Source organism: Pezoporus occidentalis, unplaced genomic scaffold, assembly GCF_034315485.1.
Source record: "Pezoporus occidentalis ecotype Australia unplaced genomic scaffold, CSIRO_AGI_Poc_V1 ctg32, whole genome shotgun sequence".
In the NCBI taxonomy this organism is placed as follows: domain Eukaryota; kingdom Metazoa; phylum Chordata; class Aves; order Psittaciformes; family Psittacidae; genus Pezoporus; species Pezoporus occidentalis.
In genome coordinates, this window is record NW_026915158.1 from 2,340,210 (window position 1) to 2,358,490 (window position 18,281).

Consider the following 18,281-nt stretch of genomic DNA (forward strand, 5'->3'; position numbering starts at 1 on the left):
GTAACAAGAAACAATATAATTTATTAGGTCAAGTCTGACATCATCAAACAAAACCCCGTAACAGTTAGAATCATAGAATCATAGAATAGTTAGGGTTGGAAAGGACCTTAAGATCAGTTCTCGGGCATATAAATTCTTTTTCATATCTGAAATGAAAGTAATATACTTCAAGCAAAGTACAGAAATTGGTCTCTGTTCAGTTTCATTACTGTTAATCACTGTGACTGTCTGAGAGAAGAGGATAGTTAACATCTATGAAGCTGAGGGGGCTGTCAGTAAAAAAAGGGGGGTGATAAGGTCAGTAGCCTCTACTGAGTAGAGAGAGAGGGACAGATTATTATCCCTTGTGGAGTCACAAGGGTTAGCAAAAGAGATACTATGGAAGAAAGTCATATAATGTGAGATAAACTAGCCTTCTCACTGAGTTCTTGATTTTATGATTTTTACTATTATTAGTAATTTTAAATTTTCTTTTTACAGTAGAATAATAAACTTTATATCCAGACTCACCTTCTGAAGGTTTTAGATAAGAAAAGTGACAACTGTTTTGAAATGGAGGAATGCTGACAAAAAGAGACTCTTGATTTGTAATTATGAGTTCTTTCAAGCATACAGTTTTACCAGCATTAAGGCACTTGTGCCTACATATGACTTATGTAAAGCCATAATCATGTGCATTCTACACTTCCCGTAAAGACTGCTACTGCCTGATTCTGATATAGCAAAAGATGACAGAAATCACTCAAACCTGAAACTGAGGCAGGGAAGACGTAGCCTACAGAAGGATGGATTTTGTGCAGTTTGGGTACAGAATCCAGTAAATGATTGCCATGGAGCCATCCATAAATATCAAGTCTTGAAATTCAAGATGCCTTTCAAAAATTTGCTCATCAAATATGATTACTGAGAGACTCTGCTTGTCCAAATAGATCAACATTTCCACAGGCACCTAAAACTAAAGGAAATTAGAATGGAAAAGTTTATTTAAATTCTATTTTATGTGAGCATTACTGCAAAAATTTCTCTAAAACATTAAGAAATATTTTTTTATGCATTGTTTTTATGAATTTTAAAAAATTAGCAGGTCAGTGAGCAAATTTCCATATCTCACCAAAATGTATATTTATTTTCTGTGCTATTATTGCAGGTGATTATGTAGTCATGACTATATACTTCGACTTAAGTAGAAGAATGGGATACTTCACTATTCAAACATACATTCCCTGTATATTAACAGTTGTTCTTTCCTGGGTATCCTTTTGGATTAAAAAAGATGCCACACCAGCAAGAACAGCATTAGGTAAGTTGTTAATAATTCCTTTTCCTGCTCTTTTTGTGTAGTTCCTTCACTATCATTTGAAAATATCAGCAAAGACACCACTGGCTATATGCTTTGGATTACTGTTACCGCATCTTGCAGACCCACAGCTACTTACCACTGAAGCCTCTAGTTTTCTGCCTTTAATAGAGTAATTAAGAGTAAACTATTCTGACCCTTTGGAATGACACTAGCATAATATTCTAGAATTAATGTCTGTCTCCTTGTTCTCACTATGATATTTTAGTGACATTTTTGAAGAATAAATTAATTGCACTGCTGGTTTCATTCCCTTCTGAAACTCTCCCCCCACAGGGCATTATGTCTTATATATACATAAAACTGTGGGATATAATAATATTAACTCAAGCAAAGTGTTTTAGCTTGTGCTCTTGAAGTTAAGCTCCACACTAGGTGTATAGAAATTTTTCATAGACTCTGGAGATTTAAGCTGGTATAGGTTTTCCAGCAGCTCATATGTCAGGACAAATGTGTGTATTTTGTAATTATGCTTTAGGATATACTTACAAATGTTGACCTTTTGTTCTTATGCCAATAGGAAAACCTGTATGCTTTGACAGCATCAAGGGTATAGGACTATATAATAGGTGTACAGCAGAACTGAAGGAAAACTAACATTTTAGTCCAGACTGTGGTTGCCAGGGCTGCCAGCAATAACTCAGTCACAAATCTACCAGTCTAAGAAAAAGGGGAAACTATGTCAAGGTTTGATATGTTTATCAAACAGGTATGCCTGTTTAGCATTCCCAGCTATTCTTTCCTTGTTCCTGCAGGAGTTTGTTACCATCTCCAGTTAACCACCTAGACTGTCTAAATCATTTCATTTCTAAAGAATATATTATTAAAACTGACCTGCCTGACTTTTTGGATTGAAATCAGACAGAAAGCATTTGTAGGAGCAAATGAGTATCCAGGTTTGACAGGGTGATACTGCTGCAAGGAATGACTGGAGGACAAGGGCTGTAAACAGGCTATATCTCTTCAGAGGCAGCCTGCAGCAAGCACAGTGTTCTCAAGTGCTGCTGTGTGCCAACAACCCTTCATTCAACTATAGTATAAGAGAGGCCATCTGTACAAAACACCTCTATTTCCCACTCCCGTATACAGCTGTTCAAGAGCCATCAGTATTCCCCATCCTTTTTTCATCCAAGTAACTAAGCGTTTGCTAGAAATAGTAGTTACTTATATGTGAATCCATTTCTGTTAGATGTCTTTCAAACACCATGTAGAGATGCTCTACTTCATCTCAAGAGGAAGCTTTGACAATACAGCCTTCGCGGCCTTTATACAGTTGTACAAAATTACTTGTCCTGTTTCTGTCTCTCTCCTGCACTAATAAATCTGAGCAACCACCCGTTCTGAGGGTGCTGTGGTTTCTACCATAATGTTCCTGAAGGCCCTGAAGGGGAAAAGAAAAATGAAATGCTAAAAAACCCTCTAAACTCCATTCACTCTGAATGAGATTTTAGTGGCTAAGTGTCTTGAACTTGTCTGGAAGTCTCACCCCCCTTTCTAAGTTTTTCACTCATGGAAAAATCATGCAGTCATCTATTCAGGGTGCAATAAGCCCTGGGTAACAAACATTATTCCTCCCAAAACTTCTAATGCTTCAATTGTTTAGTAACTTTCAGCTGAATGATAGAAGAAATATATTACCAAAAATATCCTCTAAGCTTAACTTCCTCACTAGGCACAGCTTTATTTAAGCAATGAAGCTATATCCCAGCCATTCCTACTCAATCCTTAGGCATCTTCTTAATGAAAGGTTGTATCAGCTTTAAGTCTTAGTGAGTGACACAGGGCATCCTTCCAAACCAAGAGCAGCTCAGTGACCTCAAGCTGTAGAAATAAAAGTCTCAGAGAGCCTGTAATAAGATGACTGCAAGCAGCCAGCACTGGTTCACACTTTATAGATATTTCTTGCTTAAAACCCATTTTGTGTGAGGTCAGCACAAGAGCAGAACCTGCTGGATTTTCTCCAGAAGTTTGTAAATTTAACAAGCGTAACACTTCTGACCATTGTAAGTCATGTGACATCATGTGGGTCCAGTTGTCTAAGGTTATTTTCCCATAAAGAAGTTTTCAGTCCTCACTCCCTTTACGCGAGTGCCAAAGTGCCTTTACGCTGTGGCCCCAGCAACGTGACAGACCCTAAGACAGAGTTATTCTGTGATCTCCATCTACCTCCAGGATAGCTCAAAAGGCTATACAAAGGTGAGGACAGAGCAGCTGAAAAACTGCCTGTTCCTGGCTGTGTAGACTTGCCTCCCTGGCCAGAAAATTGAGCAATAGGCATTTAGTGTAACCTGATGAGCTCCTTTCTTCTTAAATTCAGTGTCTCAGTGGAGATAAGGGAAGACTGACCATGCTTCATCTTTTAAATAAGAGTCTGAAGCCTATGTTTGTGCAGAGTCACACAGCATCCATTTGTGTTATCCTTCTTAATGCATAACAGAAAAGGGAGAAAAGGTATCTAACAGTTTGCATTACTGATTTTTCACAAGCAATGTTTGTACCCTGTCCCTGAGGGTGGTTCCCCACACCACACAGCTCTGTTTTCCAATTAATTAGACACAGAAATAGGCTAGATCACTAGTCACTGCAGTATGACTTTCCCTGCCTTGCCCCTTCAGCCAGCAGGAACTTCAGACAAAAAATGTATTCTTATACTGAGATCATGTGTTTGAAATATGAATATTAAGGTGAAATGTTCCAAGTTTATATTGAATGGCTATCATGACTACCTTCTAAAACTCTGATGAAGAATTAAATTACTGGGCTAAAATATAACTTTTTAATAAATAATATGTACATGGGTCATCTCTTTTTGTGCCCAGATTTGTGTTGCTCCCAAACTGGCAATGGCTCTTGGGCTGACTGTTACCAGACTGACTATTGACTCTTGGGCTGCAGCTACGAGATGTTCCCAGTTTACTGTAGGTCTGCTTATATAATGCAGCTTACAAATCTGTCTGAGCAATAGCACACATCCACATTTGTATAGTGGCACATGATGAAATTGTAATACAGCCAAGGGCAAACCACTGAAATTGTTCTGCTAATTAGTTGAAATTAATTGTAGGCTCAGTGCACCCCAACCTGCTCCGAGTGTAGCTGCATTAATATAAAGGGCAAGCATCAGGGAAATATTTCATTCTCTGAAATTAATGAGTAACTTCCAAAGCTATTGGCAGCTACTCACAGTTACATGAAGGACTGGTTTCACCCCTTTCTGAATAACACTAAGTAATAAGCTATTTCTGTGCTGGAAGAAAACCCAAAAATCGCAGTATTTGGCTGTGAAGGAAAAAATGGGACCATAAGTATCCTTTCAGCAGCACTGTCCAGACTTATCAAAGTGCTCTTTAAAAACTTGGCATCATAGTCCCTTTTTAACATGCCCTTTGAGGAGCTGGTGCCTAGAGTGGCAGTGTGACTCATTCTAGGCCACCTGAAGAGTCAGTGGGAAACTGGAAATAGAATTTGAGTATTGGATGAGAACTGTGTTTTGTAATTGCAGCTTATTCTGCCCTCCATTCAAAGAGGAAAAAAAAAAAAAGCTCACTGCTGTTTCTGCTTGTCTGTAGTAATCAAAAGTATATTTTCCCAATGCTCATAGTCAAGAGCAGCCAGCAAGTATCTGAAGAAAAGTCATGATCTGGAAAATAATAATCAGTTGTTTTCCTTGAAGATGGAGGGAATTAAGTTAAACTGAAGCTTTCATCCCAGTTTCTCCCTACTTTTTCAAAATGGGTATAATATGTAATAGGACTAGGTAGTTACTACAGGGCAACTTCAAACTGCAGTTTAAATAAAAAGTGGGTATCAAGGCCAGCAATGTGTTGATGTAAAATCAGATACAGATCATGTTTAATAAAAGATGAGTATCGCTTCATTGCCATTCTATCTTAAGCTCATTCACTAGAAAACCAAGCAAGTGCTCTAAACACATGCGAGAGCTGGTGGAGAAATTAGGTTTTTAAACAAAATGATGGCTTGAGTAAAAGCAGTAGACCTTTCCTCCAGTGTCCCACAAACATACCGTTAGGAAAATAGGCAAAAATAAGCCTCGGTGACCAAACAGTTTCTAACACTGAAGCTCCTGCTACCTCATTTTGCATACAGTTGTCCAGGTAGCAGCTTTCAAACTAATTTTGAATAACAGTTTAGGCCAGCGATTTAAAGTGTTTTCATGCATTATGTATCCCTGCATCAGCTGATCTCTCAGACAGTCCTTTTGTACTTATCAAATAGCGTCTTTGGTATGGAAGTTGTTCAGAGAACACAAATGTCACAAAATGGTATTTATACACAAACTTGGAAGCTCCCACTTAACACCTGTCTACCTGAAAATTTTGAAGCCACGTTACTTCAAAGCTGTGCTTACCTGATATTAAAATTCTGTTGAAATAGACAGTTCATGAGCACTGTGAACTTCAGTAACAGACACAAAGCTCACTTTGCCATACAGTCCTCCCCAAAGTGAGAGACTTAACTATTTCATCTGGCAAGGTTTATTGCATTTGAAACCACTGAACAACTAAATTCTCTTAGCTTCAGAGAGAAAATGAGCTACAGGCATGGAATGTAGATATTCTCTTCAGAAATAATGGGTGCTGCATTTTATTCAGAAATGCGTATCTATATTCCAGCTGGTAAATGTATAGGAATACAAAACTGTACCATCTGGTACACCTTCTTTCTCTTTGCTCTTTGCTTCTTGGATGTTTCTGTCTTTGTGTTCAGCAATCTTATCTCATGCCCTTGTCATAATTCAAAATATGATTTATAGCCCAGAAACTACAGTGGTTGTGATAATGCTAAACTTTCCTTTCCCCAAGATTTTATATTCTTGTAGCAAATATGTTTTGCTGTCAAAGAGACTGAGGATGGACACTCTTAATAGCTGAAAACCAAAATAAAGCTTACACCATTGTTATTTCTATAAATTTAATAGAACCTACTTTGTTTAAATCAACCACAATTAGTCCAGAGCCACTCAAACCTCACAGATTCTTCATCGGTGAGGTATCTACAACATGACTTACTGAGCTAGTTTTGTTTAGTTCTCACCCAGAGCTTCTAGGTTTATCACATTCTCAAGCACAATGCAGGCAGGCATTCACATTCAGGCTTAAGGCACAGATAATAGGACTCAAGTTGAGGACTTCTATACTTAAGCACAGAGATTAATGGTAATTTTATTTCAACTTCTCTGCCTTCCTGTCCATAGTCACTCTGGGAGCTGTTTGTCATTACAGATAACTGCACAATACTTCTTGTCCTAAATAATACAAAGTTATACCTCCAGAAAAAATATTACATTGTCAATACAACAGTCAGTAGAAAAACTGTAGATCTTTGTTAGCCTTTTAATTAAAAAAGTGTCCTAAAGTAATATGAGAGCCTATCATGGGATGAGCAGGAAATAAAAGCTTTCCCTTGAGATCAGGTAAAAAGACACTGTTTACCATGCTGGAAAAAAACTAAAGGTTTTGAGTAATTTTTTGAAGGTAGTAAAATACCTGAGAGCAGGTGCATGTGCACATGGCTCTGAAAAAGATGAAAGTATGGATTTGTGTTAGAAAGTGTTAAGGAACTTAATTTCATATTGTAGATTATGTCATAGCCTGGGTACAGTTCTTCTGAAGCTAGTGACTCCCAAGGTCTGAGTCAAGGTCATACAGAAAACTAATTGATCTATAGTTAGCAAGGGCCAAATCTAGGCTAGTAAGTCAACACCTTTTGCACCTGGACATCTTTGCAGGTGACTACTATGAGTGACCAAGGATGGAGTTTGCCTCTGGAGCTTTTTCAAAGCGTCAGCTAGCAACAGAACTGATGTTGAGGGATCTGGAGAGGAGGCTGGATCATGGCAGCCACGCGCTTATATTGGAAAGTAGCACAGATGACAGGAAACAGAAATATTTTCCCCATAGCTTTTAGATGTTGAAGGTACATGAAAAGCCCACATTTCCTACTTCCTATCAGCATTAACTTCATCTTGATTATTGGGTTGTGGAGTTTTGCAGCAACTTTTTTTTTTTGTTTCTTTGTTTCGGGTTTGATTTTGTTTACAATTTATTATTTATTGAAGAAGAAGGATGAGGCCCAGGCAATAATCTGCCTTCTGCCTTTTTCAGGGACTGTCTAATAGTTTAAATGGGGAGGGTTATTCATGTGAATGGCTGTAGTTTATATTAAACACTACAAATCAGAGGTGGGCATTCCTTCACAAACATAACGTAGTCAAAAGTAATAAACAGATATTTTTTCCTCTCCAGAGCACCATTTGTGGGAAGTAATTTTTCTATAAGGCATAATTTCAGTCATCCCCTGTCATTTCAAACACTGTGTATCATTGCAAAGTATCACTTTAACTATAAATAGAAAGATTACCTTATGATTATTTTGGCTTTAGAGCAGGATCTCTCTTGAGACATATTTGAGTGAGAGCTTTATTTTTCTTCCTGAGCCATTGAGGAATTCTGTATTTTTTTCTATCAGAAGGCTTGCTATTCATAGCAAATGATGAAGTATCAGTCCAAAGGGGGAATGAAAATACTTCTGTTTCTCAGGAATGAAGAGGAATTATATGAAGTACTAGCAGCCAAATAACTGACATCCTATAGATTTCATTCTAGGACTGGTTATATTTTTTCAGGATATTTATGTCACTTTTTAAAAGATGAACAGAAACAGCTGAGGAAAATTTTGTTTACAAAATTCTACTGCCTCTACTGATGTAATTTTTCATATTACCAAATGAAATTAATGAATTATTTGGATTCAGTCTGGATTTCTGGGGGATTTTTCTTTGTTTCCAAAGATTCTTCTGCAACATTGAAAAATGCTGCATACAACTAAATCTGGTTTCTCTCTGCAGGCATCACAACTGTATTGACCATGACAACTTTGAGCACCATTGCAAGGAAGTCATTACCCCGTGTGTCCTATGTCACCGCTATGGATTTGTTTGTCACTGTATGTTTTCTATTTGTCTTTGCTGCTCTGATGGAGTATGCAGCCCTCAACTACTACTCAAGTTGCAGGAAACCAAACTGTACTAAGAAGAAAAAGTCGGTAAGATGGCCATATTTAAATTTCTTTTCTAGCATGTGCATGGCTGAGAGAGCAGACAACCATTCAGTGGCAGCCTGTAATCCTGTGATACTCTGCCGCTTCGAGCTCTTATCAGTTTATGGTGTGGTCTGCTCTAAAAGCTGGTAGAAAATAGTTGCCCACAGCAACAGCAGAATCAGTTACGTGCTAGTTGAGTGGTCTGTTCCTAATTGAAGCAACCTGCTGACCATGGAGCCTGCCTACAGGTCTTTTGTCTGTATGTCATAAAGGACTCCCACTGAAACAGATTGCATAGCTTGTTACACAAACATATGCACATCAATGTATATTCAAATGGATCCGCTTCTCAGCTTAACGTGTCTAGAAATACTTATGAACTTCACATTTCAATATCTCCACTTGGAACCAGGACTTATTTTTAGCCCTATGCACAAAGAAGCTTATTCCCAAGTACAGAAACAGAGGCCGCTTAATAAAGATTCTATACTTCGCTGCATTTTGGACCAAAAAGACGCTTCGAGGAGTAACACTCAGACGCCCCCCAAAAGCTGTTTATTTAGAATCAATTAAAACAATCATGTGAAGAAAGAATTGCCTGGTGTACTTTATAATTGACTACGAGGATAACAAGGGGCAGGATAATGGAGAAAAAAAATCTCAGTGAAAACATAGGGAAGGGGAAGTGGATTGTCTGCTCAAGAGCAGTGGAAACTATTGTGCTTGAGAGCATTAATTGGACATGTTGGATGCCATTTTGTGTAATGAAGGAAATAAGAAAATTTGAAAGTGGAAATTGAAGAAAGAGAAGGCTAATTTCAAGGAATAATAGGTCATGAAGTAAAAGGGGTTAGATGAAGGGCTATACAAAAGAATTGAATGAGGAACTAATGAAGGAAAAGCTGATATAAATATGGAATTAGAGAAAACCTAGAAAACCATTAACTTAGTTATGAAATTTCCATCAAACCTCTAATAGTATCGTGTAAAAATGCATTGCTCACAAAAGGCAATAGTGTTGCCAAAAGAAAAGTGTGAGGCCATCAAAATGAACTTGCTAATGATGAAACTAAAATTATAGAAAGACTGAATGAAAATGTTATGAGTCTCTTTGTGAGTAGGATGTATCTCTAGACATGTGAATGAAGATGAGTGAAAGCATGCAACAATGATGAGATTTAAATTAACGTAAGAATCAACACATACTTAGCTATTGTTTGCTAAGTAATTAATGAGTAGAATAAAGATTTAAAATAGGTGGAAACTAAGTGTGCACTCTACTGAAGTTTCATGCAGTTTTAAAGTGTATAGATTTTACCCTGAATATACAGAATATTCAGCATGAATTGTTTTATGGGCAAATGCATTTAAATGCTAGATTTAAAAAACGCTATTGAACATTAGATGCATATGAAGTAATGTTTCCTTCTGAATAATTATTTTGTTATCTTCATTTAAGCTACCTGATGTCAGTTTTGGCCATGTGATGGTAAGTAAACTATTCAGTGAAAGCAATGGAGGCATGAATGTATGGTTGACATTTACTTGCAATAATTCCTGAGAAAGCTGTAATGCTGTTACACTTTACCCTGAATTTTCTATAAATATTGCTTTACTTTTTTTGTTAAAAGGCCAGTTTGGTTTTGGCTGTGGCAGAGGAACATAGCTGCCTCTTTCAATAAGGACTTATCAGATTATTTGGGAGAGAGAAGGGTCAAGTGTATAATATTGCATATTATTTTTGCCCCAGAAATTGTGTGTCTGCTTTATGCAATACTGCAGTTTCTCACTACATTTTATAAAAAAAGTAGTAAGCACAAATTATATCACAAACTTACATGGAGTTTTTACTAAGTTTCATGAAAAATAATTCATTTATGCGTATCTGTAAAATCTTTAATAAGCTTTCAAGTAGATTTTCAAACTATTTAGGCATGCAAGTTGAACACAGTTAGTTGTACTATATCTAAAAATGCAATAAATTCTATTCCTGAAACCTCCTCATAACTGTTTGTATGCATACAGAAGTGATAAATCTGAAACTGAGCACCAAATTGTGTCTCCAAGTTGTATGAAATGTGAAACTGCAATCCATACTAATATATATAAAAGCATATAGAGGGCTAGTTACTTAGCTGCTTGGGTGGCCTGATTCCTAGTTACCAGGTCCAAATAAGAACAGGGACAGAAATGAAGCATTGCTTTTGCATTTCTTGGTTTGAATATACTGAAGTTTTTCATTTACAACTGCTTGCTCCTTAACAAATAATGTTCTAGATTTTATTTTCAGTTTTGGTTGTTTTTTTTTCCATGAGTTTTCTGATGTATTTAAAGGGCTCTATAGCATTGAAAATCTGCTCATTGACAATGAGCATTTTTACAGCAAGCATTGCATTTGTGCACTCACTACTGCTGTCACTCCCTAAACAGACTTATCTGAAAGAATAAGTTAATAGGGCACATTGACTGGGTAGCGGTACTTTTTCCATTTAAAAAAAAAAAAAAATGGAAAAGATACACAATTAAATGACAATAGGATTTAACACTTAGTCTTTGGCTAGATCTAGTCAATCTGATCTGCTTGGAAAATATCTGCAGCCTTTGCAAGCCCTTCCCTTTTCCATTTCCCTCTCCCTCTCCATCTTCCTCTTATTTTTCCTTTTCCTTCTCCCTCTCCCTCTCCAAACTCTCTTCTTTTTCCTTTTCCCTCCCCTCCCTTTCCCTCTTCTTCTCCCTCTCCCTCTCTCCTTTTTTGTCAGTATAAGACAGATATCGAGCAGGGCCCTCTCCTATACACAAACAACTTCCATGTTCAAACTGTAACACAACCTGCATATATCTCTGACTCTCAAGGTATCATCTTGTGCTTTCCAGACTTCTAGTGATGCCACCTAAAAGGTGAAATTTATTAATCTTAGTAAACCCATGCTTAGGTAATCCCAACCCTTGTTTTTCTCCTAGAGAAACCTCCACACTTATATCTTGTCTGAAATAATTTTATTTCAGTGCTGGGTACTGGGATCGTGCCCGCTGGCTGTGCACCCCTTTCCTCCCAACCCCAGCTCAGCAAGACGTACAGGACTCAGTGGGTACCATCCACCTTCACCTTGTATCTAGTCACTTCAGTACCCCTACGAGCAATCAAATTAATCAGGGCATTTATTTTCTCATCTGTCATGAGCAGATAGTTGATAAAACAATAACAAAAAAAACCCCAGGCTATTGATAGATGAGAAAATTTCCTTTTCAGCACTAGGGCACTTATTTATCTTCACTTATCAAAATCATCTGGAGAGGTCTAACTTAACCTTACTTTTTATTATAAGTATTATAGCCAGGCATAGAAAATTTCAGTCCCTGAGTAGGAAATTTTCATAAAAGACTGAAATAAATGAACAATATGTGTCACAGTGGTATAGTAGAACTCCATATACTCTTTAGTCATAGCTTTTTTTCTCTCCAAAGTGCTGCAGTCAAAAAATGATTGCTTGTGCAATAATCTTAGCCTTTTTCCGTGTACAGCATACTGTAAACCTCCGAAACCAGCCACTTGAAATTTCACAAATGGGAGAGAAGACCATGAGGGTGTAATTTCTGTCATCTAATCTCAGATATAAAGTCATTCACAACAAATAGATTTGGAATAATCTGCTTCTAAATGGCAATATATTCACAGTCCACAGCACAACTCACCTATGAGATTTTAGCCATTTACTTATGATGAAATGAATTGAGTCCTAGAAGTAATTGGCTGGATACCATAGGACAGTTGCTCAGGTGTAGTTAACTATGTTGGAGATGCCAACATCTAAGCAGAAGGATGCCACATCAAATTCTTAGCTCAGGGATCAGCATTTTTAATGAAATGGGTAGTAGTATTGTGTGCCAAACCAAAGGGCTTGTAGAAAGAAAATGAAGTCAACAGCCTTTTCAAGCAATTGCTAGGGGAAATCCCATGGGCAAGGCTGCTTGAAGGTAAAGGGGCCCAAGATAGTTGGTTGGCATTCAAGGATTGCTTTTTCCGAGCTCAAGATCAGAGCATCCCGACATGTGGGAAGTCAAGGAAGAGGTCCAGGAGACCTGCATGGCTAAATAGGGAATTGCTGGGTATGCTCAAGTGGAAGAGGAGAGTTTACAGGTCATGGAAGGAGGGGCTGGCCACTTGGGAGGAATATAAGGCTGCTGCTAGAGGATGTAGGAAGGCAGCTAGGATGACTAAGGCCTCCTTAGAATTAAATCTGGCGAGAGGGGTCAAGGACAGCAGAAAGAGCTTTTTCAAATACATGGCAGATAAAACTAACACCAGAGGCAATGTAGGCCCACTGATGAACGGGATGGGTGCCCTGGTGACAGAAGATACAGAGATGGCAGAGTTACTGAATGCCTTCTTTGTCTCTGTCTACTCTGCTGCAGGCAGTCCTGAAGAGCCCTGTACCCCTGAGACCTTAGATGAAGTCAGGTCAACGGAGCGGTTTGCCTTAGTCGATGAGGAATGGGTTAGAGACCAGTTGAGCAATCTGGACATCCATAAATCCATGGGTCCAGATGGGATGCACCCGCGGGTGCTGAGGGAACTGGCGGAAGTCATTGCTAGACCACTCTCCATCATCTTTACCAAGTCTTGGGAAACCGGAGAGGTGCCTGAGGACTGGAGGAAAGCAAATGTCACTCCAGTCTTCAAAAAGGGCAAGAAGGAGGACCTGGGTAACTATAGACCGGTCAGCCTCACCTCCATCCCTGGGAAAGTGATGGAACACCTCATCCTTGGTGCCATCTGAAGGCATATTAAGGATAAGAGGGTTATGAGGGGCAGTCAACATGGTTTCACCAAGGGGAAATCATGTTTGACCAATCTCTTAGCCTTTTATGAGGAAATAACACGGTGGATGGATGATGGCAGAGCGGTGGATGTGGTCTACCTTGACTTCATCAAAGCATTTGACACAGTCTCCCCCAGCATCCTCACAGCTAAATTGAGGAAGTGTGGACTGGATGATCAGGTAATGAGGTGGGCTGTGAACTGGCTGAAGGAGAGAAGCCAGAGAGTTGTAGTCTATGGGGCGGAGTCTAGTTGGAGGCCTGTAACTAGTGGAGTGCCTCAAGGGTCAGTACTGGGACCAGTATTATTTAATATATTCATCAACGATTTAGATGAGGGAATTGAGTGTACTATCAGCAAGTTTGCTGATGACACTAAGCTGGGAGGAGTGGCTGACACGCCAGAAGGCTGTGCTGCCATCCAGCGAGACCTGGACAGGCTGGAGAGTTGGGCAGGGAATAACTTGATGAAATATAACAAGGGAAAGTGTAGAGTCCTGCATCTGGGCAGGAACAACCCCAGGTTCCAGTATAGGTTGGGGAACGACCTGTTAGAGAGCAGTGTAGGGGAGAGGGACCTGGGGGTCCTAGTGGACGACAGGATGACCATGAGCCAACACTGTGCCCTTGTGGCCAAGAAGGCCAATGGCATCCTGGGGTGTATTAGAAGGGGGGTGGTTAGTAGGTTGAGAGAGGTCCTCCTTCCCCTCTACTCTGCCCTGGTGAGACCCCATCTGGAATATTGTGTCCAGTTCTGGGCCCCTCAGTTCAAGAAGGACAGGGAGCTGCTGGAGAGAGTCCAGCGCAGGGCAACGAAGATGATGAAGGGAGTGGAGCATCTCCCTTATGAGGAAAGACTGAGGGAGCTGGGTCTCTATAGTTTAGAGAAGAGGAGACTGAGGGGTGACCTTATTAGTGTATATAAATATATAAAGGGGGAGTGTCACGAGGATGGAGCCAGGCTCTACTCAGTGGCAAACAATGCTAGGACAAGGGGTAATGGGTACAAACTGGAACACAAGAGGTTCCACTTAAACTTGAGAAGGAACTTCTTCTCAGTGAGGGTGACGGAACACTGGAACAGGCTGCCCAGGGAGGTTGTGGAGTCTCCTTCCCTGGAGACATTCAAAACCCACCTGGACACATTCCTGTGTAACATTATCTAGGTGTTCCTGCTCCAGCAGGGGGATTGGACTAGATGATCTTTTGAGGTCCCTTCCAATCTCTAGCATACTGTGATACTGTGAAAAAGGAAAATTTCCACCAAGGCACGTCAGTCCTATTTCTGATCTGTTTCACATCCAAAGTGAAAGTTTTCAGGTGCACCCCGCCACCTTCAACAGGAAATGCTAAGTACTTTGTATTGTAAGTGTGGAAGCAGGGGCCCAGATTGTCCTGCAGAATGCATGCAGGCATGAAGCAGAGGTATGACTAGATTGTTAATGGACACCCAGCATGCTCCTGCAGGCAGAGGCAATGCTCAGTGCAATCACAGGGAGAGGAAGGTCCCCTGAGGTAGAAAAAACTGCACTGGCAGGGCTGGAGTCTGCTTTGTCAGGGTGATGCAGACAGGCAGTGAATCTGATGGGACAGTAGATGCCAGTAGAGGAAGTGACATTTGTGAGGATAGAATGGGTGGCTTGATGAGAGAGGAAACTGTTGTAAGAAAGCACCTTTCATGAAAAGGAAATGGTGTGATAGAAAAGCTGACAAAGTGCAAATAGGGAGTATACTGGAGAAGGAGAGGTCTGTAGGAGTGAATAGTGCTGTGAGGATGCGTGATATCAAAATGTCCTATTTCTGAGCATGGTTAGTGCCATACACACTAAAGGGCACAATGCCTAGGGGTGGCTTTTTGAAATCCTGTACTGAAATAATCACTATCTGTTGACCATATCTGTTTTTATAATTTATGGTAAAGTTCAAAGGCAGTAAATGAAACTATAGTAGCTGGAGATTATTCTGTAATGAAATGATGGGGGGCAACATGTTACTTGTTTTTCAGAATCCACTCTTAAATGTAGTAGCTACAAGTGTTTAAGGAAACTTGACAATAGCATTCTGACAGGCAAATGAACTCCTAAGTGTGAGAAAAAAAAAAAAAGATTATTTGAGTTACCCAAACAGGAAATACATCTAGAATTATTTAACTTTCTACTCCTCAATGTCTTGATGGAAATTTCAGCTGAAAAGGCGTCTTTTGAGGGAAAGAAAGATGCTCTCTAGATCTAGAATTACTACAGTATCAACCTCTTATTCTCAGCTCCTGTAATTTTTTTTTCCTCATGATTCTTAATTTTGATTTGTATCATTCATGGAAGCTTATCAAAATGTTGGTTTCTTTTTCTCTCCTCAGAATTATTCTGTACTTGATATGAGACCACCAGCTACAGTCATCACACTGAACAATGCCATGTACTGGCAAGAATTTGAAGATGCGTGTGTCTATGAATGTCTGGATGGGAAAGACTGCCAGAGCTTTTTCTGTTGTTATGAAGAGTGTAAATCAGGCTCATGGAGGAGAGGACGGATTCACATAGACATCTTAGAACTGGACTCTTACTCTAGGGTCTTTTTTCCTACATCCTTCCTGCTGTTTAACCTGGTCTACTGGGTTGGATACCTCTATCTTTAAATGTTGCCTGTAGTGGTGAAGACTGCTGTGTTTTCACGCTGCGGAGGGATGGTGAAAGTGGAGAAAAAGTGAAGGATGCTGTCAGTTTCATCTCAAATTATAAAAGCCACATTAACCTTCACCGTCACAAAGCCTAATGAAGAATTTTAATATGTAATTGCCTGAAAAAAGAAAAGTGGGGAAGAATTCTCTCCTTACTGCTGTTCATTTTAAGCAAAAGATCCTTACCAAATTCAGTTGAATTTGTAGTGTAAGCAATGTTTATGAATAATGACTGTATGTTACAATCTCTACTGTTCTCCCTTGGCATAGAAGTTATACATAATTCAGGCAAAGTTTAAATATGTAATTTTTGGTTTTCATTCCTATACTTTCTTCAGAATGCTGCCATATTCCTGAGGCTCATAGCAACATACACTGGCGCTGGCAAATAAGCCAAAGCTGATGAATCCACTTATTTGTATTTAGTCTTGCTTGAGCTATGTCCCATAGATTTTGGGAAATATTTCATCGGTGATCTCCTTGCTATAGAGAAACTACCAAATGACAGTAGGAAATGTGTCTGGTGTGATCAAAACATGGACGTTACTGGGATTCATGGAAGTAGCCACTTACCTACACATATTGGTTTTAACTTAAGGTGAAAAGGAAGAGTTATGAGAAAGCTATTATTTTGTTATAAATAAAAGACTTGCCTATCACTGAGGCAGCTGTAGGCATAACTTCTAAATTTTTTCAAGCTTTTAACTGTCTTTTTTATGACTGGTTAAACACAGGATGGTCATTGATTTTTAAAGTACTTGAAGCAGGAAAAGATTCCTGCTTGTTTGTGTCATTGTAGCAGATCATAGTTGATAGGCCATGAGTAAAAATCACTATATAATAGCACTAGGAATATGTGACTTTCTTCAGATTATAATTTACTAAAAAGTGCTCTCATGCATTCTTATTTTTTCTCTCAAAGTTATTTTACAAAATTGAAAAACATGTGTGCCAAAGGACATTTTTTGTTCCTTCCATAAAATTAAATATTGCAGTCCTTACTCACAGCAGTTGTTCCCTGGGTCTGAGCTGAAGACTGAACACTTTTCATTTCACTTAGAAAGGGCATTATGGGAACTCATTTGGAATAATCATGGAATAGTAACCACATGTAGGAAAATGTCGTTTTCATTTTTTCCTAAACTACCAACTAACATAAAGCTGTTTTGTATTTTTTTAAGCTTTTGTGCATTAAATTCTTAAACTACCCATTTTTAAGAACTAGCTTTACGGTGTTAAACTAGATTACGTATTTTACAGACAGTCTTAATAATTATTATTAAGCAAACAAAACAGATTCAAAACGAAATAGCAATGGCTTGTTACTACCCTTTGGATGTCAAATGGTTAGAAATGACTAGAGTTAAAACATGCCTAAACCCAAAATTCTGGGTTTTTTTTTTGTCTTCTGAAGGACTTGATCATCTCAAAAAAAATGTGTGTCTCTTTCACACAATAGTTGATAAAAAATGAATGGTAGATGTGATTGAAGAGCAGTTCTTTTTCTCCTCAGAAGGAAAATCCTGCAAACAAACAAAAACTAATGCAGTGGTAATTCTAAAAGAACAGAAATTCTGTTGTGCTCTTTGAAACTTCACTGTTCTTGCTGTTGCTCTGTGATTCCAGTGAGATTTAACTGAAAAAAAATTACACAAATGTTAATTGTATTTATTCCAAATACTTGCTTCTGTTTTTCTCATGTCTAAATTATCAGACAGAATTGGATTTAAGTGGGGTAGTCCTTTCTAAGGTATGAAAAACTTCAAATTAGAAGCACAGAGAAGAAATACTTGGGTTAGGTTTATTAGCAAAATCTGCCCAATCTGATGCCTTCTAAATCCATGATGACGTTCTGATTTAAAAATACATGTTGAAGGTTTTGGTAACTCTCAGTAGCAAATTACTCTAAAATCTATTACTCTGTAAACCTCTGCATCCTGCACTTGGAAGTGTGCATTTTATTTAAGAATGTCAGTTATATTTTCATCAGTGCAAGAAAGCGATTGAATTGAAGTTGAATATCCTGGCCTCTATTTATGAATTAGTCTACTCTAACAACCACCTTCAGCCATATTTTGAATGAATATTAGAAATATTTCAAAACTAAATAAAAGAACTGAAAGTTATCCTTTAGGGGCCTGATCCTGCAAACCCTCTGCACAATCAATTGAATTTGGTAGAAGTATTGAAACAGATCATAGAATCATAGAATCATAGAATAGTTAGGGTTGGAAAGGACCTTAAGATCATCACATGCCAACCCCCCTGCAATGGGCAGGGACACCTCACACTAAACCATGTCACCCAAGGCTTCGTCCAACCTGACCTTGAACACTGCCAGGGATGGAGCATTCACAACCTCCCTGG

At 38.8% G+C, this 18,281-nt stretch overlaps 1 protein-coding gene across 2 annotated transcripts in view; it reads left to right on the top strand.

Annotated features, from left to right (window-relative positions):
- Positions 1 to 18,030, top strand: part of GABRG3 (gamma-aminobutyric acid type A receptor subunit gamma3) — a 328,777-nt gene extending 310,747 nt beyond the window's left edge. For both annotated transcript variants that reach the window (XM_062628603.1, XM_062628604.1), the window contains exons 7-10: positions 1,148 to 1,300; positions 8,226 to 8,422; positions 9,879 to 9,908; positions 15,594 to 18,030. In XM_062628603.1, coding sequence (XP_062484587.1) covers positions 1,148 to 1,300; positions 8,226 to 8,422; positions 9,879 to 9,908; positions 15,594 to 15,872 — 659 coding nt within the window. In that variant the 3' untranslated portion in view covers positions 15,873 to 18,030. The remainder of the gene's footprint in view (positions 1 to 1,147; positions 1,301 to 8,225; positions 8,423 to 9,878; positions 9,909 to 15,593) is intronic.
- The last annotated feature ends 251 nt before the right edge of the window (positions 18,031 to 18,281 follow it).